The sequence below is a fragment of the Herpailurus yagouaroundi genome, unplaced genomic scaffold (assembly GCF_014898765.1).
Source record: "Herpailurus yagouaroundi ecotype Mexico unplaced genomic scaffold, PumYag 267, whole genome shotgun sequence".
Lineage (NCBI taxonomy): Eukaryota > Metazoa > Chordata > Mammalia > Carnivora > Felidae > Herpailurus > Herpailurus yagouaroundi.
Genome location: NW_024412484.1, coordinates 536,756 through 559,827, shown reverse-complemented (window position 1 = coordinate 559,827; position 23,072 = coordinate 536,756). Strand labels below are relative to the sequence as shown.

At 60.9% G+C, this 23,072-nt stretch overlaps 2 protein-coding genes across 6 annotated transcripts in view; one reads left to right on the top strand and one right to left on the bottom strand.

Moving 5' to 3' along the window:
- Positions 1-16,963, top strand: part of BRD3 (bromodomain containing 3) — a 62,236-nt gene extending 45,273 nt beyond the window's left edge. For all 3 annotated transcript variants that reach the window (XM_040461475.1, XM_040461476.1, XM_040461474.1), the window contains 8 exons: positions 179-393; positions 2,285-2,656; positions 5,490-5,618; positions 7,631-7,822; positions 8,948-9,189; positions 12,370-12,662; positions 13,762-13,887; positions 15,573-16,963. In XM_040461475.1, coding sequence (XP_040317409.1) covers positions 179-393; positions 2,285-2,656; positions 5,490-5,618; positions 7,631-7,822; positions 8,948-9,189; positions 12,370-12,662; positions 13,762-13,887; positions 15,573-15,688 — 1,685 coding nt within the window. In that variant the 3' untranslated portion in view covers positions 15,689-16,963. The remainder of the gene's footprint in view (positions 1-178; positions 394-2,284; positions 2,657-5,489; positions 5,619-7,630; positions 7,823-8,947; positions 9,190-12,369; positions 12,663-13,761; positions 13,888-15,572) is intronic.
- Positions 16,964-20,616: 3,653 nt separating this feature from the next.
- BRD3OS (BRD3 opposite strand) lies at positions 20,617-22,988 on the bottom strand. Of its 3 annotated transcripts, none has more exons than XM_040461477.1 (3): positions 22,627-22,985; positions 22,129-22,252; positions 21,649-21,892 (listed from the first exon to the last, which is right to left on the bottom strand). In XM_040461477.1, the coding sequence occupies exons 1-3, from the start codon at positions 22,922-22,924 to the stop codon at positions 21,742-21,744; spliced, it is 573 nt and encodes a 190-aa protein (XP_040317411.1). In that variant the 5' UTR covers positions 22,925-22,985; the 3' UTR covers positions 21,649-21,741. The 3 variants fall into 3 exon arrangements, 2 of the variants coding, with proteins under 2 accessions (XP_040317412.1, XP_040317411.1); XR_005786464.1 differs by having other exon boundaries at positions 21,757-21,892; positions 22,008-22,252; positions 22,627-22,988; XM_040461478.1 differs by having other exon boundaries at positions 20,617-22,252; positions 22,627-22,978.
- Positions 22,989-23,072: the final 84 nt, after the last annotated feature.

The window sequence follows — 23,072 nt, the reverse complement described above, 5'->3', positions numbered from 1 at the left end:
TGGGGAGGTGTGTTCCGTGGAGGCAGCCAAGGTTCAGGGCCGGGGCCTCGGGGGGAGGGGCTCCCTGGCGCCGGAGTGCTCTGGCTGGAGGGGATGGTCCAGGAAGCTTCTAGAAGCTTCTAGAAGCTGGCTGGCAGATAGAGCCTGGTGTGTTCAACGTGCTTTCCTTGCCTTCAAGGTACGCAGCAAGTGGCGGCCGTGTCCTCTGTCACCCCAGCAGCCCCCTTTCAGAGCGTCCCCCCCACCGTCTCCCAGACGCCCGTCATTGCCGCCACCCCTGTGCCAACCATTACTGCAAACATCACGTCGGTCCCCGTCCCCCCGGCCGCCGCCCCACCTCCTCCCTCGACGCCCATCATCCCCGTGGTCCCTCCCACACCACCTGTCGTCAAGGTGAGCGTCCCTGGGGACGAGGTCAGCCGGCTGTCTGTCTGATGGCCAGGCCGGGGTTCCTGGATTCGGACAGGTGTGGGGCGGGCCGGGAGGGGTGCACGGCCACCTGTCCCTGGGCACCGACTGCTTGTCGGGTGTTGGGTACACGTGACTTTGGTTCTCTCCGTGCTCCTGATGCAGACGGGGAGACCGAGGCTCGGGTGGCTTTAGGTCACACAGCTGGTGAGGGCAGGCTGTGCTGAACCCCCACTTCTCTGGCCCTGAAGGCTCGGTCTTCGCCGTGCGAGGGTCCTGTGGGAAGGTGTGGGGAGCGGCGTGGAGGGGCCCGCAGCTCCCCCGCTCAACGCTTGCATTTAGGGCAGTGGCCCGGGTGCGTCACGGGGGGGCCTGGCGCCCGCCCCTGCTGGCGTGAGCTCCGGCGCCATCCGTCCCCCCGGTGTGGCTGGCACTTCCGTGGCGGGGACCGTCCTGGCCGGGTCTGGGCTCAGAGCCGGCGCTCCCCGTGAGGTCTGGGGCAGGCCGCGTGCCGGACGCTGACGTGTGTCTTCCGTTTGCCCCTCACAGCGGCCCTCTGGGGCAGACAGTATTTCCCCCATCTTACAGATGAGGAAGCAGGCGCTCAGAGGGGTTAAGTGGCTCCCCCAAGGTAAAACGCCCCCTCCGTTGCTCTCCCTCCCCCGTGGTCTTCACCGCCTGCTCTTTCCCGGGCGGCGCCTGGCCAGGCTGCCGAGCACAGTGCCCGGCTGTTTTTGGAGCGTGTCCTGTTTGCCATGGCCAGATGAGCTCTCCGCCGGGCCTCTGTGGCACGCGCTTGGCATCCTGCGGGTGCCCACGAGTGTCTGTGGACCGCCAGCTCATGCCCCTGCCAGCCGGGGGGCAGTGGCCTGGCCGGGGCGGAGACCGTGGCGGCGCCCCAGGGAGCAGATCCCCATGAGGCCGTCAGCCCGGGCGCTGCGGCTCCGAGGGGCGCCTCTGCCTGTCTGGGAGGTGGGGAGCTGGCCGAGCCGGTCTCGGGGACGCACTGAGCCCTGGCCGCAGCACACACTGTGATGCCTGTGGGCCCCCCGGCCCGGTGCCTGAGGAGACGCGCACGCCCCAGGACTCCCGGGCTTTAACAGGTTCTCCCTCACCGGGCACAGCCCCTGTGAGTGCCCTGCACACGCCTGCAAAAGGCTCTGTCGGTCGTTTTAACATTCCCTCTCTTCGGGGAAGAGAGCTCTCTGTGGCTCCCGCTGCCTTTGGGGTGAAAGTCCCGACTTGCCCAATCAGCCCCTGGGAGTCCTTGGTCCGAGACCCGCGGCTGCAATCCTGCCCTCCCCGGTCTTCCTGCCTCCGGGCCTCGGCCTGCTCCACCGTGGCTGCCCCTGGAGCCCCAGCTTTGAGGCCCTGATCTGGGGCTTTCCCACTGGCCTTTAAGAGCCGGGAATCCCGTTCGTCTCTGCTGTCCCTTAGCCCGAGTCCCGCTTGGGGACGATCCCGGTCCTGGGGTCATCCTTGTCATGCTGGCCTCTGGACGGCCAGCACGGCCCCCGAGGTCAGACAGATGCAGCTGAGTCGCACGTGACACCTCACGCTGCTGGGGTGTGACCGGAGCCTCGGAGGCCTGGGGGCAAACGGACAGGGCCCGCAGAGGGGCGGCTCGGGGGACGGTTTCTGAGTCCAGCCTCACCACTACCAGCTGTGTGACCTTGGGCCTGAAACGTGGCCCCTCTGAGCCTCGGCGTCCCGTGTGCCGCGGGGGTGGGGGGCAGCGGGAGGACGGGTGTGGCTGTGCATGCGCGTGCGCGCGGTCGCTTTGCTCGGTGCCTGGCCGATAGCGCCCTGGGAGTGCGGCTGCCGCCACCCGCGTCCTCGTGCCCGGCGCTCACCGGTCGCGTCGTCGCTGTCGCAGAAAAAGGGTGTGAAGCGGAAAGCGGACACCACGACGCCCACGACGTCGGCCATCACCGCGAGCCGGAGCGAGTCGCCCCCGCCGCTGTCAGACCCCAAGCAGGCCAAGGTGGTGGCGCGGCGAGAGAGCGGGGGCCGCCCCATCAAGCCGCCCAAGAAGGACCTGGAGGACGGCGAGGTGCCGCAGCACGCGGGCAAGAAGGGCAAGCTGTCGGAGCACTTGCGGCACTGTGACAGCATCCTCAAGGAGATGCTGTCCAAGAAGCACGCGGCCTACGCCTGGCCCTTCTACAAGCCGGTGGACGCCGAGGCCCTAGAGCTGCACGACTACCACGACATCATCAAGCACCCGATGGACCTCAGCACCGTCAAGGTACGCGGACGCGGGGCCCGCTCAGGGCGGGGCTGGCGCGTTGACCGCCGGCCGCAGGGGTCCCGCGGGCCCGGGGGCGGGGGGTGGGGAGGGAGGCGCGTTTTGCCTGCTGAGCCTGCGGCTCTGGGGTCCTCGTCCCCCTTGCACCCGGGTCTGCGCTCTCCTTCCCGCGTCCCGTGCCGGCGCGTCTGCGGTTCCCGTGACCTCAGCAAGGGGGCCCTTTCGGGCGACCCACGCCCTCACTGGCCAGACCGGGGCGGCCTCGGAGTGGGGCAGGTGGCAGAGCTGAGACCGAGAGCCCGGGCCCCCCGGTTCCCGTGCCAGGGCCTCCGCCCGGGACTTTCTCGGGTGTTGCGCCAGGCCAGGCCGGTGTTAAACAAGCAGAGACCGGGGAGAGAAAGTGCCCCGGGGGGCGGCCGCAGCCGAAGGGCAGCAGACCCAGGGCTGGGATGAGCTCCCAGGGGTCTTCCCTGAGCACACACAGGTGGGGTTCCTGACCCCCTGTCCCGATCGGGCTCGAGCCCCAGCACACCTGCCCCCTTCCCCCGTCTCCGGCGAGCCGGCCCAGTGCTGGTTCCCGAGGTTCCGAGGAACGCCCCTGGCAGTGGGGGACTGTAGGCCACCTCCTCTGCAAGCTGCCCATGTGGCCCCAAGAGCCACCCCCCAAAGGGGAGTGGTGGCGCCTTTGCACGGATAGGGTCTGGCCCTGGAACGGCTGGTCTCCATCATTCTGCCTCGTTTCCCAGTGTTGCCAGACGCGGGCAGAGTCTCCTTACTGGAGCCTCCTCCCCCGGGCGTGTGTGGGTTTCAGGCAGGACAGACTTGGCTGTCCGCCCCCCCCCCCCCCACCTCGGTGGTGGCGCTTGCAGAAGCATTCGAGTGACCAAGCCTCTTCCTCAGATACCTTAGGTCCTGCCCCCACTGGGAGCCTGGTACCCTTGGTTTTGGACGGTTCGTGACCAGCATGAGTCAATACAAATGCAGGACGAACGCAAAGGGGCCAGCGAGGCAGAGGCCGGTGGAGAGCAGATCCCAGCTCTGTGGCTGCCTCCCTTCCCGGGGAAGATTTGCTAACCGTGCTTCAGAGTCGTGCTTGGCCGAGGCCGGCTCTTGTCTAGCCGGTCTTGACTGTGGGGCGGCGGGAACACGCGCTCCCAGGTGCAGTTCTCGGAGGCCGAGTGCTCGCCTCGCGGAGGCTCTCTCCCTCCGTAGGGTCTGTGGGGTCCTGGCTCCAGGCTGACAGCAGGTGGCTGGCCCCCTCAGTCCCAGACAGGGCTGTCTGCCCGTCTCGTTCTCCCCATGCGGTGACCTGGCTGGGACTTGGGCTGGGGGCTACTGGGGCTGGGCCTTTTTGTCTGCACGCGCCGCTGCTGTTTAGAGACCGGGAAGCTGAGGCTGGACGGGTGGGTGAGTTGTGGGCGGAGCCAGGCCCGGAATCCAGGTCTTTGACTCTCCAAGCCTTGAGCTCGGCCGGCAGAGCTCCCGTCACCCAGATGAGGGCGTCGTTGACAACAGTGACACTCGTGCCCTTCTTAATCCCCAGAGCCTTGGGGGGCACGTGAGGCCGGACGCGAGCAGCCACACGTCCAGGCCACACAGCCAGGGAGAGGCTGAGTGGGAAGCGCTGAGGCTGTGGGGAGGGGGCCGCGTCCTGCGGGGACCTGGGCGGTTTGCTCTGGCGTTCCCCTTGAGAAACACCCATCATCCGGGAGCCCCCGAGGAGCCCCAGCCAGCGGCCGACTCTCCTTGGGCCCCCAATGCACTTAGGTTTAGCCTGTCTGTGCCTCAGCCCCGCCCAGGCGGCCAGCGGTCAAGTTAGCACCAGAGCCTGAAAATCGTACAGAAGTCAAGAGGGTCTCGGGTGCCCGTTTGTGCCCGGTAGCCGGGCCTCCCGCGGTAGGGAGGCTGTGCCGAGGGCTGGAGCCATGCAGCCTGGGTGCTGTCTGCAGCTCTGCCGCTGGTGGGAGACGGGGCATGTATCCAGGGCGCTAGAGAGGCCGAGGGTCCTGGAGTCGGGCTGCAGTCAGCCCACCAGAGTCCGGGATTCTGTTAGTCTAGGCTCAGATGAGACAGGTGGTTGGGCCCTAACCTGCAGGGTCCCGCTGCATTGGCGCTCAGCGCCCAGGGAAGAGGGGCAACCCTCGCCGACAGGAGGTCGCTGACTGATGATTTCTGCTTGGGCCTGGGAGAGCCAGGGAGCTTGCTCCCTCACCGAGTCTCCCCTCCATCTGCCCTGACTGGCAGCTTGTGCCCGTCCATGGTGGTGCCTCTGTGCTCGGCATATAGCCTGCCTGAGTCTCACCCCTGCCAGCCCCACCTTGTTCCACTGGGTCGGCCAGGACTGTCCGGTGCTGCTTGTGGGGGGGGGGGGGGGGGGGGGGGGCCCCCGGGGGGGGGGGGAGACGACCCCTTCCCTTCTTGGTGGGCCCCCCCCCCCCCCCCAGCCCAGTGTTGGCAGTGACTTTTACCGGAAGCCCCTCGTCCCCCCTGAAGCTCCCGCCGTGAGGGATTTCACTGTGTATAATGTCACACAATGTGTGGAAACCAGGGCAAGGAAAGCTTACGTGGCGGCTGCGGGAGCCAGGGTGCCTCCTTTGCTTCCACCCAGGGTGGCGGCCTCTCTGGGGTGTTGTTCCAGGGGGTCCCAGAGCCCCCTCCCAAGCCCTCGAGTCCTGCTTCCTCCCTCCCTCCCTCCCTCCCTCTCTCTCTCTCTCTCTCTCTCTCATTTATTGGGCTTGCTGCTGACAGTGGTCCATGCAGGCGGGGCCTGGCGGGGAGTGGGGTTGCTGGGCGGGGGCGGCGCCCGTCACACCCTGTCGCCCGTGTCTTACAGAAGAAGATGGACAGCCGCGAGTACCCAGACGCGCAGGGTTTCGCAGCTGACATCCGGTTAATGTTCTCCAATTGCTACAAGTACAACCCCCCGGACCACGAGGTGGTGGCCATGGCCAGGAAGCTCCAGGTAACCTTAGGCGCTCCCGGGCAGAGGGGCCTTCTGGGCACAGGTGGGCACTCGGGACGGACATGGGCATCGCAGGGGACATCTGGCCAGGAATGCCGCGGGACGCGTTTCTCCCCGGGGGCGGACAGACGAGCCGCGGGCACACGCCCTCCGGGACGGGCGTGCGCTCCGGCTGGGCCGGGGAGGACGAGGGGGTGTCCGTTCTCCTGCAGCTCTCCTGCTCTCGGCTCCGTGCCTGGGGGTGTGGGGGGGGCCTCGCCGCGAGGCTGCCGGAGGTTGTATGTGATGGCTGTTTGCGTGGCCTTTCCTGACGCCGAAAGCGGTTTGTGGGAACGAGGTGTGGGAACCGTAGGGAAGGCGAGCCTGACCTTTGGTGCAGGGACTGTGTACCTGTGCTCTCACACCTTGCACGCACAGACGTGTGTGTGTGTGTGTGCACGTGCATGCCTGGGATTTTTGGCCAAAGTCTGGGTGCTGCGCACACGTTTCTGCGGGGGCCAGTACGCTCCCTTGGTGATGGGCGCTGTTGCTTTCGTGGTTAACAGCAGCGGAGTTTTAAATGTCGTGTGATTGGAACAGTATTTTGGAGGGAAGAGTAAAAATCGTGGACCTCTACTCTCTCTCTTCCAGCATTCCGTTTCTCCAGGACGCAGTATGTTTGTCGCGTGAGATGTTCCTAGTTTTTTGCTTAGAACGCTTTTTTTTTGTTTGTCTTGGTCAGAACCCTTGACCACCCGAGACTCAGGGAGGGATGGGGGAGAAGCAGAGAAGCTGTCTTTGTGCCGCTGGGTCCTCCTGTGGGGGGGCCGTGCTGATGCCCGGGGGGGGGGGCGCCCTCTGTGGACCGGCTCCCGCTGGGGAGGAGGGCGGAGTGGCCTTGGTGGTCCCAGAATGCCCGGAGAAAGCCCGCGGGGTCTGCGGTTTCATACTGAGACCACGCCCGCTGTGCCTCGGAGCAGAGTTCCCCTCCGTGTTTGCTCTGTGATGCTTCTGAACCCGGTGCACCGGTTCAGCCTAATAAGGGAGCCAGGCGGCCCTGGTGGCAGGTTGGGTGTGCAAGCGGAGGCCGGAGGCCCCGTTTCTGTCCTGCAAAAGTTGGTTTTCGACAGCGCAGCCACAGAGGCCGAGAGCCTTGGTTAGTGATGGCCATTTTGCGCATGGGCTGGCACAGTGGTGCGGGGGCAGCTCTGGGGTCCGCGCCCCTCCAGGCCACGTGCCAGGGCCCGGCCAGACCCTGGCTCTGCGCCTCTGTGTCTTTGGGGCGGTCTTCACCCCAGGAGGAGAGTCTGGGTCCAGAACCCGGAGCGGGTGCTTCTGGAGCTGGATGGCTCGTCACTGGGGTGGCATCTCATGTGAGTCATCTGGTGTGGATGCAGCCGGATGAGCTCTGCAGAGGGAGAGCTCCCACGTGGCTGCGCGCCCCCATCTGACATGAACCTGGGCGGCCGGGAGAGGGGACCTGCACTGGGAGGTGCTCCTGAGGGCCTGGGTCGTGCTCTATAGGGGGCTTTTCGAAAGCCAACTTTGACAGGACAACTTTTTTTGGGCCCGAGTCGGAATGAGATGCGATGCTGCGGTAAAAACCCCAAGGTGACCCCAAGGGGGAAAGTAAACCAGCCCCCAGACCCAGCAGCTGGGGGTCCCACAGAGGTCACAGGTCAGACAAAGGCAGGCACTCGGGCTGCTCTGTAGTGGGGGGCAGCCTCGGAGAGCCTCAGACCCAGAGGCTAAAGGGAGGCACCTGTCTCCAGAAGGTTTGCATGCTTGAGAAAAGGGGCTTTCGGACCAGTTCCTAGAAGGCTGTGTCCGTGGCTGGGGCCCCGTGGCGCCTGTCCCTGGATCTGCGCCCGGGGCCTGGATAGGTGGGGGGGCACCCTGGGGGGGGGGGCCTTCCAAGCAGCCGTGGGTGTTATCTCCGAGGGCATCTCAGGGGCCCTCGGGTGTGGGTCCCCCACCCCGAGGGGCCGCCTCGTGGGCGTCCAGGACCTCAGGCGGCCCCTGCTCTCCCACAGGACGTGTTTGAGATGCGGTTCGCCAAGATGCCGGACGAGCCCGCGGAGGCACCGGCACTGCCCGCCCCTGCGGCCCCCGTGCTGAGCAAGGGCGCCGAGAGCAGCCGCAGCAGCGAGGAGAGCTCCTCGGACTCGGGCAGCTCGGACTCGGAGGAGGAGAGGGCCACCAGGCTGGCGGAGCTGCAGGAGCAGGTGCGGGCAGTCGTCTGTTCCGGGGGCCCCTCGGCCGCGCCCGCGGGTCGGGGTCACGCCCGCCTGGCTTGCGGTGGCCGTTCCGGGGGTCCCGGCGGACCCCGGGTGCCTCGCCCGCCGCGGAAGCGTCTGAGGGGGGCCGGCTCCCTGGCCGCTGCGGGGGTGAGGCGGCCCGAGAGCCGAGTGCAGGTGCCTCCGTGGTCACCACGGTGGGGCTGGCGTTGGACTTCGGCTTGAGCCTCGTTAGAGGCGACGCCACAGGGAAGGTGGCCCTGGGTGCAGCCACCGGGCGGCCTGGGATCCGCGAGGATCCGTTTCCTCCCCTGTGAGGTGCAGCTTACGGTGGCCCCTCGTGGCCCATGTTGGGGGGGGGGGGTGTCCCTGAAACGAGATGGTAGCTGCTGGCGCTGGGTCAGTCTGTGCATCTGCCGAGTGGCCTCCCTGTGGCCTCTGAAGGAAGCTGTGGAAAACCTCCTTCGTGCAGACGAGTAGACCTCTATCTAACAGGCCTCTACGTAGACTTGCCTTCGTCTGAAAGATACCTGGCGAGAAGAACGTTAGCTACCATTTAAGATTTTTTGTTTTGTTTTTTTAGTGTTTACTTGTTTTTGAAAGAGAGAGAGAGAGAGAGAGTGAGCGAGCAGGGGAGGGGCACAGAATCGGAAGCAGGTTGCAGGCTCCGAGCTGTCAGCACAGAGCCCGACGCGGGGCTCGAACTCCTGAACCGTGAAATCATGGCCTGAGTCGAAGTCGGAGGCTTAACCGACTGAGCCCCCCAGGCGCCCTTGGCTACGATTTATCAGGTTGTCACTATGCACCTGTCCTGGTCTGCACGTGTCCCCAGGCTCACCTGCTGGCCTCCTGGCCACCTGTGAGCCTCGTTTCCGGTGAGGACTGCAAAGCAGCTCTTCTCCAGCCGTCACGGGTGAGGGCAGAGTGGAGCTCGATGCCACCTGCTCTGGGACCTGCCTGCCTTTCCACAGCAGGGTGTGGCCCCGGTGGCCCTGGCTCACCTCCCCGCAAGGTTGAGGTAGCTCCAAGGGCACCCCAAAGCCCCCGCCACCGCCTGTGGCCCCCTTGGGCCAGCCCCAGGGCGGCCTTGCTCAGCCACCTGTTATCTTCCAGCTGAAGGCCGTGCACGAGCAGCTGGCCGCCCTGTCGCAGGCCCCAGTGAATAAGCCAAAGAGGAAGAAGGAGAAGAAGGAGAAGGAGAAGAAAAAGAAGGACAAGGACAAGGACAAGGACAAGGAGAGGCACAAGGCGAAGTCCGAGGACGACAAGAAGGCCAAGGTGGCCCCACCTGCCAAGCAGGCCCAACCGAAGAAGCCTCCCGCCAAAAAGGCCAGCAGCACAGCCGCGGCCAGCAGGTGGGCTGTAGTGCCTTCGGACCCCCTCGAGCCCAGTGCCCCACGTCCTAGGTGCTTGTGTGGTGGGCCAGGTGCCGGATCTGGGCCTTTGAGCCTTGGGGGCAAGTCCCGGTGATGCGGAGACTGGGCTCTCGTCATCCAGTGGGATAGGGAGCTGGGTGGTCCTTGTCTCTCCCGCCTTTTGGGGAGACTAGGGGGACAGATGAGGCCCTTTTTGCGAAGACTGGGCTCTGGGGGGCCTTGCTCAGCAGTCCGTGCAGCTAGCCTCTCGATCTCGGGCACCATCTGGCACAGACCTTGGCATCTCCAGGCTTTGGGGATGTTTTCCTGATTTGATCTGGGGGCACTGCACCTTGGCAGAGATCCTGCCGTCTGGTCTGCCTACCTTCTGTCTTCACTCTTGCCACACCAGCCACTGCCCTGAGGAGGGCCTACCCCTCCCCGGATAGTGGGGACAGTGGAGGACGGGGGGAAGGCATGCCTCTCCTGCAAGGTAGAAGGAAGGCTTCCCAGAGGAGGGGTGACCGCTGTGCAAGAGCAGCAGTCTCGCAGCAACTCGGCAGCAGTCGGGTTACGGTTCCAAGGGTCAGGAACAGTGGGGACAAAGCCATGGAGCCCAGCAGAAGCGTTCTAGAAACTAGTGGGAATTAGGACGAGGTCGGCTCCACTGAGGAACAGAGACTGGGTCGGGAAGAGGAGTGGCTGAGGTTGGCCAGCTTTGTTGAGGCTTCTGGTTTTATCCCCTGAGCAAGTGAAGGGGAGTCAGGAAGTGTTGGAGCTAGAAGTGGTCAGATCCTGGTCCATGTGGAGAAATGGGTCAGTGGGAGGCAGTAATGGGAGAAAGGACACCCTGGGAGGTTTTGTGGTTCTGCAGGCAAGAGAGGCCCGGGTGGCTGTGGAGGTGGGAAGCCAAAGGGACAGGCTGTGGTGCCTGGAAGCCAGAGGACAGAGGCATGTGGACTCTGGCGGCTGGGTTGACGGCAGCATTGTCCAGAGGTGGTGGTGGGAATACTCGGGTTTCGCCCTTCCTCCCTCAGATTTTCTCGTACTCTCTGTCTGGATTTGGTGTCAGTATAACACTGGCCTCAAAAGTGAGTTGGGAGGTGCTCTCTCTTATTTTCTGAGTAGATGTGTAGAGTTGGTGTTCATTCTTAAATATTAAGTAGAACTCCCCAGCAAAAGCATCCAGGCCTGGAGTTTGCGTTGTTAGGTTTTTAACAGTGAACCCAGTTATTTTTGTAGCTAGGGGACTAGTCAGCTTATCAGTTTCTTCTTGGCTGAGCTTTGGGGATTTGTGCCTTTTGACACATTGCTCCTTTCCCTGAATTGTGGAATTTATGGGCATTGGTTTGTTTGCTGTGTGCCTTTGTTATCCTTGTAACATCTGTGGGGTCTGTAGCGATGTGTCCTTTCTTTTATTCCTGGTGGTGGTAACTTGTGTCTTTTTTCTCAGTGAACGTGGAGATGGATTGATTTGTTTTATTGGCCGTAGAAACAACTAGCTTTTAACGTCATTGGTTTTTGTCTGCTTTCGCTTCCTTTTGTTTATGGTCTTTTATTATTTCCTTTGCTTGCTTTGGACTTAATTTGCTCTCTTGAATTAGGAACTTAGGTTTATTGACTTGAGATCTTTTGTAATGTAAGCATTTAGTAATAACTATTAATTTCTATCTAAACACTATTTCAGCTGTACTCTATAAATTTGATATATGATTTTATTTGGTTCAAAATATCTTCTGATTTCCCTTCAGACTTGCTCTTTGACCACAGGATATTTAGACGTGTTAATTTCCAAGTAACTAGAGATTCTTCTGGACATTTTTCTGTTACTAGTTTCTGGTTTAATTCCATTAGGGCCTGAGAACATACTTTGTGTGATCTCAGTACTTTTGAATTTGTTCAGATTTATTTTTATGGCCAAGATTTGGCGATGTTCCACGTGGACTTGCATATGTGTTCTCCCGCTGTTGGGTCTAGTGTTGCCTAAATGTCAGGGGGGAAAAAAAAGACAAAAACGTGTCAGTTGGGTTAATTTGGTTGATGGTGGTGTTGGTCTTCTCTCTTCTTGCTGATTTGTTGCATTAATTAATGTGAGGGAGAGAATCGTTGGGTCCCCAGCCGTAATCGCGGATGTGTCTGCCTCCTTTGGTTCTACCGGTTTTGCTTCATGTATTTTGAGGCTTGGATTTTAGACACATGCACGCTGAGGACCGTGATGTCTTCTCAGTCAGTCGATCCTTTTACCATGTGCTGTTTCTTCCTGACGATATTCCTTTTTCTGAAGTCTCCTCTGTCTGATGCTAATACACCCACGGCAGCTCAGCTTTCTTTGGGTTAGCCTTTCATTCCCCCATTTCTTTACTCTTAACCTGGTTCCGTCACTGTATTTAAAATGGGGCTTGTGGACCACATGCAAGTCGGGTCTTGTTTCTTATCCAGCCTGACTTTGCTTTTCTTTTAGGTGGTGTCTTTAGACCATTTATGTTTAATGTAGAAATTGTTACAGTTGCATTTTGGTCTGCCATTACCGTGTCTTCTGTCATCCCTCTGGTTTTTACTCCTCTGTCTCCGTTCCTGTCTCCTTTTGGATTATGTCAATATGGAGGTCAGTTTTTGACCTGCCGAATTTGAGATGAATTTGAGATGCCCGTGGGGTGTTGAAGGGAGCTGACCACTGTACTCCTTTCCTGGCTCAGGCTTGGAGCACCTTCTGCTGGAACAGGGTGTTCTGTGTCTCTGCAGGTACACATGCAGCCCTCAGCCCACCTGGCTTCTCTGCCTGGGGCACCACTTTGGGCTTGCTCCTTGGTAAAAGAGCCTGGTTCTGGAGAGGAAGAAGGCCAGACAGAATGTGGGCAAGGGGCTGGGCTTCAGGGGGGCTGGAGGCTCCACGGGGTGGGGGTAGGGACATGGGGCAGGGCCTCCATGGGGGCTGGGGGAACAGGGGTAGGGGCTTCACAGGGGACGGGGCAGGGGCTCCATGAGGCTGGGGGGACAAGGGGCAGAGGGGATGAGGCTGGGGCTTCATGGGGGTGGGGGGACGGGGGGCAGGGGGGGCAGGAGACAGGAGGATGGGGCAGGGGCTCCACGGGGGATGGCAGGACAGAGGCAGGGGCTCCACATGGTCAGCGGGACGGGACAGGGGCTCTGTGCCACGGTGTTCTTTGCCTTGTCCCTCAGGCAGCCCAAGAAGGGCGGCAAGCAGGCGTCGGCCTCCTACGACTCGGAGGAGGAGGAAGAGGGCTTGCCCATGAGCTACGACGAGAAGCGCCAGCTCAGCCTGGACATCAACCGGCTGCCCGGGGAGAAGCTGGGCCGGGTGGTGCACATCATCCAGTCCCGGGAGCCCTCACTCAGGGACTCCAACCCTGACGAAATAGAGATTGACTTTGAGACTCTGAAACCCACCACGTTGCGGGAACTAGAGAGATACGTCAAGTCTTGTTTACAGAAAAAGCAAAGGAAGCCATTCTGTAAGTTGTGGGGGCAGAGCGCCCTACTTGCCATCTCTGTCCTCCTCCCCCCCGCCTCCCCGCTTCCCTCTTCTCTAGGCCCGGTGGGGGCGGGGGGGGGGGAGCTAGGAAGTGGGGTGGGTCACTCTCCTCCCCCCATTCCCGCCATGTGCCCCAAAGACAGGTGCTGATGGCTCAGCCGGGCCCTCCTCCCCTGCCCTTGGGCAGGGGCGGCACGTGCATGCCTTGGCGGTCACAGGGACAGGCAGGACCCCTGGGTCGGTCCTGAGCCTCCTGCATTCGAGTGCCAGCTAAGGCCTTCGCCACAAGCCTCCCTGAGGCTCCGTTTGGAGCAGGGCTGCAGGGGACCTCTCGATGGTCCCCCTGCCGGGGCAGACCGGTTTCCTCTTACTGGGAGTTGAGGGTCCAGAGGCCTCCCAGGACGGACATTGGCACCGGATGGGGACGAGGCACTGCCTGGGGCAGCGGGTGCTGGGGAGTGAGGGAAAGGACAGGCCCGAGGAGGCAGGAGAGCTGGGCAGTGCCCGGCCCCAGGGAACAGCCAGCGTGCGCCTACACCTGCGTGTGGCCCGCTCATCGGGCTTTCTCCCTCACTCTGAGGGGTCGGTTGCTTCCCCCTGGACGGAGTCACGTGACCCCCGCAGTCACGCACTTTGGGCCCTCGGTAAGTTCCCCTTGGACTCCGAGGTGGCGGCACAGGCGTGCGGGGCGGCCGAGCCGAGGGAGAGCTGCGCCCGTGAGGACAACTGTGAGTTGGAGGGTCGGCGTTCAGGTCTCGACTCTGCCCTCCGCACGGGGGACAGTGTCGCCAAGCGGCACATGCCCGTCTGTGCGCCGTGTGGAGTGGGGATGGCGTGAGGTTTGCAGAAAAGGCTGTGCCTGTGGCGAGGGAACAGCGCGTGCGGCAGGGAACTGGGGCGGCGGCCTTGCCCGGCGGGGGGGAGGGGCGGGGCCAGGCACAGCTTGTGAGCCTCCGGGAGGGGGCGTGCTGGCTGGCACCTAGAGGCCGCCCTGCTGAGGGCCGGGTGCGGCCTTGGCCCCAGGGGTGGCTGCCCGCCCTCTCCCCGCCCCGCCTTCTCAGCTCTGTGCTCTTCTGCAGCCCCAAGCGGGAAGAAGCAGGCGGCCAAGTCGAAGGAGGAGTTAGCTCAGGAAAAGAAGAAGGAGTTAGAGAGGCGGCTGCAGGATGTCAGCGGACAGCTGAACAACAAGAAGCCTGCCAAGAAAGGTACCTGTGTGTGGGCCACGCTGCTGCCGAGGCCCCTGCTGCTGCTGGCAACGGGGGAGGGTCGGCGGTAGGGCGGTGGCCGGCGGACCCAGGCTTCGGTCCGCGGCGCCACCGGCTCAGGGGCAGCGTGTCCTTAGGTGAAGCTCTCGATCTCTTGAACCCCCAAGTCCCTTGCCTGTAAACAGGGGACCCCGGTCCTGCAGGGAGGTTGAGCAGATGGGAGGCATGGGTGGAAGCGCCCCAGGCCAGAACCCCCGGAGAGGACTCTGTGGAAGGGCCTCACTGTGGTCTTTGGGGGTAGACCCCGTGGCTTGAGAGGGACCGGGGTCCCGGCCCCTGGCAGCGGGCTTCCTTCCCGGCTGCCCCTGGCCAGGCCCTGTGCTTTGTGGACCGCGGAGCCTTATTTTAGGTGAGCAGGTGATTTGACTCGTTGTCTCTTTCCTCTGGAGCCTGTAAGAAAGGGCAAATAATTTTCTCCCGGCCCCAGGGATGGTGGCGCCCAGGGGGTGATCAGAGTCGGGGTCCCATCTGCACGATAGTGTGGCGGCTGGCTGCCGCCGCCTTGCCGAGTCCTGCTCGCCCTGCCTGCTCCCTCTGAAGCCTGGGAGGGTCCCCTGGATCGCCCCTGGGAAGGGCAGAGTAGGCGGCACGTGACTGGTGGATATCTTTATACTGCTGACCTCCCCCCACGCCCCGTCAGATTCCTAGCAGATCGCACCTGTGTTTTCTAGACTCAAGTATATTTAGTTTTGTTGACCTCTGAGCTAGTTTTACTCCCACTTCTGACACCAAGTGCGTGGGCTTCTGCTCACACTGACTCTGCAGTGCCAGCTGTGGGTGGGGTCCAGCCATCCAGTTCGGTCCTGACGCTATTTACGTAGGGTTCGCTGAGACCCCAGTGGTGGGGGGTCCACCCCCAAAGACCGCCCTTCTCTTAGATGCCAGGTGCAAGTCCTGGGCCTGCCTTACCACCAAGCTGTCAACTGGGGTTCCCGTGACCCTCTGCTCGGATTTGATAATTTGCTAGGATGGCTCGCAGAACTCAGGAAAGTGCTTTATTTACTGTGTCGTTTATCGTAAAGGGCACAACTCAGGAACAGCCGAAGGGGAGGGGTGCACAGGGCGAGGCGTGGCAGGGGTGAGGGCGTGGAGCTTCCCTCCCCTCCCTGGGCACGCCACCCTCCCCGCCCCTCCGCCCGTCCGCCAACCTGGAGGCTCTGGGGAGCGAGAACATTTTAGCGCTCCACCTCCCCTGCCCTCCCTTCCCCGGAGTTAGGGGCCAGGGGGTGAAAGTTCCCAGCCCCCTCCACATGGTTTTCCTGGGGACCAGCTGTACCCTGAGTCGCTCATGAGCATAAACTCGGGTGTGATGTAAAGGGGGCTCCGTGCAAATAACCAAAGACGTCCCCGTCCGGGGATTCCAAGGGTTTTAGGAGCTCTGTGCCCAGAACCCGGACAGAGGCCGAGCGCATCTCTTACCGTACCATGATCTCATTAACGCGGTCATTCTTTTCAACAAACATTCGTTAATATTGCCCGAGCTTCGGGGTGAAGAAATGGGTGGGTCGAGGCACGGGACGTGGCGGTGTGACGCCGGTGGACGTTCCGGAAGGGCTCGCCCGGCGGGTGCAGGGGTGCGTGGGGGTGCGCGGGGGAGCGCCTCTCACCTGTCGCGTCTCCCTCAGAGAAAGCGGGCTCCGCGCCCTCGGGAGGGCCGTCCCGGCTCAGCAGCAGCAGCTCGTCCGCATCCGGGAGCAGCAGTTCCAGCGGATCCAGCTCCGACAGCAGCGACTCGGAATGAGCTCTGGACTCACAGAACGGCACAAAACCAGCGACGTCGCACACGCCCCAACTCTGCAGTGTTCCCTTCTATGGTTAATATACTACTTTCGTTCCATGGTGTGCGGGCTTTCTTCTTAACTCAGTGTTATGGTAGCTTCCAGTTTTTGCTTTAATAGGTCAGAGATCTTTCTCGTGGGTACGTGAGGCTTTATGAGACGGTGCGACTCTGCATAAAGTCTTTGTCACCGAATTCGGTTGCTTGGAGATGGTAACTTCGAACGCTGACCTGACAGCCGTAGAAAAAACATGCCAGATGCGGTCTGAGGTTTCTTGCGAAACGCCTCTCTTACGCCCCACCTGGTCTCTAGCTCCGGAACGCATTGTTGCAAAGGAAGTTTCTCTGGATGGTACTGTATGGAAAGCGGTCAGCTTGGCAAACAGGTGCTGTCTTTGTCCTTTGGGCCCCGAGCTCAGCCTCGCGGCTGGGGTCGCCTCTTTCTGGGGGCGCGGAGAACAGCCAGCCTGGCGCGGGCTTCGGGGGCCCCGTCCAGCTCCAGGCAGGGCTTCTGCAGGGGCGGGGAGAGAGGCAGGCGGGCGCGGAGAGGAGGGGTGTCCGGGGCTCCCGGAAGGGAACACGGGGGCTGCGTGTGCAGCTCGTAGGTTTCCATACACTGAAACTTTTACCTCAACTTAAGAAAAAAAAAAAAAAAAAAAAAACAACGGAAAACAAAACAAAAAAAGATTAAAAAGACAAAAAATAAATAAAAAAATAAAAGGAGACCTTTTTGTAAGGTTCAGCAGTTTTCTACGAAAGCCCAGCCCGACGTGTGTCCCCGACTCATCAGCTGCCGCACACCCTGGAACCGTTTCCCCAACTTCATGTATATATGAATACTTTATTTATTAACATCATTGGTCATTTTTTTAAAAAAAAGAAAAGAAAAAAACTGCAAAAGAAATGCATTAAAAAAAAAAAAATCGCAGAAGCGCAGGCCTCGTCAGTGGTTGGCAGGAGAACCCCGGACTCCGGCCTGCAGGTGCTCGTGCCCCACCGCCCGCGCCGGCCCCCCTCCCGGCTCCGCTGGGGTTCCGCGTCTGTTCTTCGTGTGTGTGTGTGTGTGTGTGTGAGAGAGAGAGAGAGAGACGTTTGGAGACGTACAGACAACTTCCAGCTGCAGCACACCCCCAGTTTTTATTTTGTTGAGTTCTTTTGTATTCGCCTCTGGTCTCTTTAGGACTGTTTTAAAAGAAATCAATTTAGGGAACCCCAGTTATATAATATAAACTTTGTAATCTGAGAGAAAAAAAGATGTATAGTAAATCTAAGTCTTGATTTTTAACTTTCTATTGTAAAAAAAAATAATAATAATAATATACAGAGTTTAACAGAAGGTTATGTTTTGGTTTTGTTTCTTCCAGAGGCCGCCCTGCGGCCTTTGACTACAGGGACGCCCCGCCCCACACTGCCTGCCTGAGCTCTGAGCGTGTGGCTTAGGCCAAGAGTGCCCGGGGTCAGCCGTCCGGGTCCCCAGACGGGGCACCCCTCACCTCCCAGCCCCCAGGGCAGGGGCAGCGGCAGCGGCCCCCCGCTGCCGCCTTTCAGCCCACCACCGGGCTCACCCTGGCTGGGCTTCTCTCTCCAGGGGTAAAAGACCCCCCCCCCCCAACTCCCCGGCCGCAGGAGGGTTCGCTCCCCAAGACTACACAGGGCATTTTCCCATCAGCACAGAAATGACTGACACAGGGCATTCTCCCAGGCCTCCCTGCGAGGACTTCCTGGAGGCGGGTGCTGGGGGCGGAGCTGCGGGTGGCCTGGCCTTTGGTCTGGTGGCACGTTTCCGGGCAGACGAGGGGACTAGTCCTCAGTACCCTAACAGGGGGGCAGTTTTTTAAAATCACAAAACGCATTCAGATTCCACCGGCCCTTACGGTCACGGATGCCCTTGGTGGATGTGGGACTCTGACTGGTGGGGCAGTGGATGGGTTACCATCTTTCTTACTGCTGGTGATTCTGACGCTAGATGAGTTTTGAGCCAGTTAAACTTTTAATCCCGTTTTGTTTATAACCAAAACATATGTGGATTTTAAACTTGCCATTTTTTAAAGTTACCCTTGTTTTTCAAAGGTGTTTTCTAAGCAGATCTTCAATGGAATATTTAAACTAGGACTTTAAGGAATTAATACAGGACACGATGGATGGGTCTTAAAGCAGGATCTCTCTGGCAACGCACGGCGAGCGCACCTCCAGGTGACGAACGGACCCCGAACAGAGGGTGCCGGGAGTTGCACGGGGCCGAGGGGGGGGCTCCCCGGGAGCACCTGTCCAGCCGCAGAGGTGGCGAGGGGCCTGTGTGAGCCGGTAGGTCGGGGAGCCCGGGCTCCTCACACAGCGGACGCGTTTCCGAGCCCTTCGGTGCCCGCCGGCTCTGCAGGAGACCGGGTTCTGGAACACCTCTGCCCCTCTCGCCCCCGGGAAGAGGCTGCTGGCCGCGATGGCACGGAGGGCTGCTGTCCATCCGGAACGGTCGTAGGCTGTCGGTGCTGCGGTTTTTTTTTTTTTTTTTAAGGCTTTCTGTGCAGACTTCAAAGCTGGTTTCTCTTTAGAGTTTGGGGGAACGTCCTCGGCCCCCTCGAGGTCAGCCTGCGGTGGCTGCGGTCTCTCCTCGTCTCTGTGTTGGGGAGGCTGCGGCGGGACGACGGGCAGGGCCGTCCCGGCGCCAAGGACCCGAGGGCAGCCCCTCACGGCCTTTTGTCGAGCGGCAGGGACCCGTGCGCTTAGGAGGTTGGCCTCACGTGAGCCCCGGAGGCCGAGGGGGCAGAGACCCTTGCTCCTGCCGGGCGGCGTCCTCTTGCTTACAAACTGTAAGATATGTTTTCCTTTTGTTTGTTTTTGTTCTGCCACACCCACGTCTGTGACAGCCCTCTGGGAGAAACACCGCCCAGAGAAGGGACGCGTTCCACCCGCTGTAGCCTGTGCCTCGACGCTGGCGTAACGCCTCCAGGAAGTTTTTCTTTTTTATATTTAAAATGTTACTTTTCTGTATGATGTGCATGCAAGTTTACCGTAACTTTTCTTAAACTTTTTAGTGCCGTTTCTAGTATATTCCTGTAAATGTCAGTTACTGAAAATGAGTCCAATGTAAGTAGTTTTAGCTTGTTTATTGCAGTGCTGGCCTCAACACAACAGAATAAAAATGGTAGAAAGTACTCTTGGATGTCTCTGGTAATCATGGACCCTTCTCCTGGGGCATTTGTTTTGTTTCATAATAAAACAAACAGCAAAAAAAAAAGAGGTGCCGTATGTGCTGTTTCCTGTGCTTTTGGTGGCTCCCAGCCTCCCGTGCGTGTGTGTGGAGGTGCTCCGAAGGCGGCCCAGTCCCCTTACTGCTGCAGAACGAGGGGCCGGGCAGAAATACCCCAAGCAGCTCCGGTCCTCTGCCCGGGCAGGAAGGCACCAGGGTTTCGGGAGCATCGTTCGTAGCCTTTCCTGTCTGCTAACTGTCCTCCGGAGCAAGCTGTCCTCCGTGTGGAGGCACATCTGTCACGTTTCCGTCCTCCTGCGGCCATCCCTCCTGTCCGGGCGGATCCCCCCTTCCCCGCCGTGCCTCGGTCCCCACGGGGGCGGGTTCCGGGACAATGGGCATCAGACGCTGTCGCATGTTTGCGGAACCCCGGCGCTCAGTAGAAGCTTCGGCGAGGAGCGGTTGACACGGGAGCTCGGACGCTGTTGCGCAAGCAGTCTGGCCGTTTGAGCCGGGCCTTGTGGAGCCGGCAGCTTTTGTCCTCCAGAAAGCTGCCGGTGGGCCCAGGTCCAGGCCTGGCGCCCCGCCCCACCCCACCCCACCCCCAGGCTGTCAGCGGGCACCCTCCCAGCATCCCCTGCACCGGCATCCTTGTCCACACTCTTCCCCCCCGCCTCATCCAGGCCAACCTCCCCAAGGACGGGGGCTGGGCCGTGTCCACCTCAGTGGCCCCAGCCCAAGCCAGGGAGACCAGCCGTCCGGGCTTCCCTCGGGCAGATGGTGGCTTCCGATGCTCTTCTAAGCAGCTTAGCGCCTACTGTCCTACAAGCAGCCGGTGCACGTCGGTCACCTGCACACCCTGACCCTTGGCAGACACGGGCGGTGGGTGGTGGCCGGTGCTGGTCTTCCCAGGCGCTACCCCTCCATGCCTGGGGCCAAACCGAACTCAACCAGCACCTGTTCTCAAGTTCATCTGGTGCAGGTCAGCGTGTGGCACAGAGGCATTCCCGATGAGTCTCTGAAGTCTGCTTTCTTCCCAAGCAGGACTTTAACGGGAGACCTGCAGAGATGTTGACCCAGCCGTCCACTGGGTTAATTCCTGTGTCAGGGCTGCTCCACAGGCCAGCCCTCACTGCAGAGGCCTCACTTGGTACCTGGGACCAGCCTCCCTCGTCCACTCCGGGAGGCGATCCAGGAAATGTGACTTCAAGCCTCCCAACCCACGTAGCAAGCCGGCCAAGGGTCCGTCACAAAAGACCAGGCCGGTGGCTGGACACTAAACATTTGGGGAACGCACTCGGACCCAGCAGTCCCACTTCCGGGATGTTTGCCAGTGAACTTGGCACAGCCACAAAGAGAACCACGTACGACGAAGCTCGAGCTGTGCTGTCTGCCCGGCACCATCAAGGAGACCCTCTGCCCACCTGCCGGCTCACCGGAATGCTGATCAGACATTCAAAGCATGGTGGAGACGTCCATCTGTACAGCAGAAGAAACTCCCAGAACATTAAAAGCACGCGCAGTTGTGCACGCACACGCACAGGACTGATGCTTTGGGGTTGCTTTATGCGTTCCTGTAACGGGGTTTGTAGCAATCATTAGATTCTGGTATGAACACACACACACACACACACACACACACACACACAGAATCTGAAGCCAAGTTAAGGTGCTATGAACAAACTTAAAAAAAAAGTGAGGAAGGAAGGAGTGTCCCAAAGGGTATTTATTTAGAAAAGCCAGCCTTGACAACAGATTCCCGCAGTTGCATAGCCTCACAGCCTTCAGTCACAGCAGACGGCAAAGCCTTTGAAAATGCCTCCCGCGGCACGCGCCCGGCCCCGCAGAGGTGGCGCACCGCGAAGCCGCACCGGCCTTTTCCAGCCACGCGATTCCAGCCCAGTAGTTCTGGGCTTCCGCCCTGTGTTGGGACGCACTCGGCAGCTGGTGCGGAAGCTGCCCCGCGCCTTGCACGCGACGCCCATCTTGTAACAAGACGCGCGGTGTCAGTCCCTGCCGCGGTGCCGCCGCTGGCCTCGGAATCCAGCTTGCCCCCGCAGATGCTGCCTGCCCATACGTGGTGCTAACTCCTCCACCTTTTTCTAGATCTGTCTCCAGACCAGGCAGAAGGGGGAAGGCTAACGACAGCCTAGAAAGTTCTGAAAAGGTGGTTTGTAGCCAGGGAGTCCCCCTTGCTTGGTTCGTTTGGAAGCGCCAGAGAAAAGCAGCGTCTGGCCGTGCCCCGGCCTGGGCTGTGCCCGCAGTGCCCGCGGACCGGGCACCGGGCCCAGAGGCCAGGTCCGCCAGTCACTCGATCCCGTGAGAGAGGGCTTGGGCGCCACCGGCCCGGCTTCGTCTTCGCGCTCACTATTCGCCATCTCCCAGTAAGGACTGGAAATCACCAAGGCCCCTGAACGAAACGTGGCCCGCTCTCCCCCCAGCCTGGTGCCTGGGCCCCGGTCTTCAGGCTGGAGTTACATGACCGTACAAAACTTGGACTGGCCCGTGTCCCGGGAGACCTCAAGCTTGTTTCTGTCCCGGACCAGGATGGCCTCGTTTCCGTACTGGGAGTACCACATGCTTCGGCTCCTGCTCAGGTATGTCCCAGGGGGCACGGATTCCAGTTTCTGCTGTTGCTGCTGCCAGATGAGCAAGGAGGTATCCCGGTACCGGAGCCGGGCATAGCTCTCAGACAGGGCCTTCTCCGCCAGCGGCACGCGGCCACTCATCCCTGGCCGCAAACTCCCCTCCTGGGCTCCCGCACACTGGGCCTCTCTGAGCCAGAACTCGCGTGGCGTGGACAGCTGCCCGCTGCCTGATGCTAAGTGCGCTAACTAACTTTTTCGGTTGTTGGGTTTCGGGATCCCTTATCGAACTCCGTGGTGAAAAGGAGGAATCCAGGCCCTTTGTAGGCAACACCCTCAGGACGACTGCATCGCAAGGAAACTTGAGAGGAGCCTCTGAGCATTCTGGAAAGACACCTGAGAACCACACGTGAGACAGCAAGCTGGACGGTGGCGCCCCGGCCACAGAGTCTTCTGGTGACGGCTATGCGCACCTTACTAGATGCACGGTTGCCAGGGACGAGGCACCCACCTTGGGGGGACTTGCCGGGGGTCTACTGTGATTCTGACACCATGGCTTGACCCACTTAACTCGGAAAGGTATCTCTGGTGCCCTGCGTGAAAGGACACCGTGCAACTAGACGAAACTTGACCTCATGCCCCGTAGCTGCCCTCCACTGATCTGGGCCTGGGCGGGCCTCCAGCGCTGATGCACGGCGGGGTTTGGAGCCAGGCTTTCCTTCAGTGCTTTGTCCTCAGCTCTTGCCCGGAGTGATGCTACAAAGAAATGACCGTGTCGTCAGGTGCGGGGGAAAGCACCCAGCGGCAAGCGGGGCCTTGATGGCTCAGGATCTTAACTCTTTTTGGATCGGAGCATCAGACCAAAGTACTGACACATTTCACGATTTCGGTCGCCGTCCAGTGACCCAGACGGTGAGCCTGGGTGTAAGGGGCAGGCCTGTGACTTATCCTAGTTCTTTTAGGAGCTAACGGGCAATACCGGGGAACTGCTTGTCGGAGCGCTTGAGTCTGCATCTGTGACGGAAGTCCTGAGAACCTGCAAGAGCACAGGTTTTGGGGCTCATCCCTCGGCGCCTGGCCTGGAGGGTGTTTGCCTGGGCTGCCCATGCTGAGGATGGCTTGGTACTCACCCCGCCACCAGCGCCTTCTTTCTGCTCCAGGCATCTGGGAGGCCCCTGGGCTGGAAAGAGAAATGACGTCACGTGGAAACCAAACAGGGAAGCATCCGCAAGACCCCCCCCCAAATGCTTTCCCAGCCATGCAGAATTTTCCTTCTTTATGGCCAGAGCCCCCATCACTCAGCGCTGCTCTCATTTCTGGCGGCAGAGTCTCCCTGACTTTGCCCGGCCAGCGGGCATCCTTCATGGCACGGGATCCCTTCATGGCACGACCCCGTTGCCTCCCCAGCATCCTGGGCCCTCCACCCATCACTGCCTCCTACCAAGAGTCGCCCTGTTACTGGGCTCTTCCCCCACTGCCACCCTCCCCAGTCACCCCTCCCCATCGCCTTCTCATCCATCGCCTCCTGCCCCGGTCACCCCTCCCCATCACCTCCCGTCCCAGTCCCTCGTGCCCC

What these genes read in the sequence shown, in the direction of transcription:
- BRD3OS (XM_040461477.1), bottom strand. Translation starts at nt 22,924, where the DNA reads ATGGGTGGAGGGCCCAGGATGCTGGGGAGGCAACGGGGTCGTGCCATG. An exon ending in AAGAAGGCGCTGGTGGCGGG is followed by an intron (nt 22,253 to 22,626) that starts GTGAGTACCAAG and finishes ATTTCTTTGTAG; the next exon opens with CATCACTCCGGGCAAGAGCT. An exon ending in GGGCAGCTACGGGGCATGAG is followed by an intron (nt 21,893 to 22,128) that starts GTCAAGTTTCGT and finishes TGTGGTTCTCAG; the next exon opens with GTGTCTTTCCAGAATGCTCA.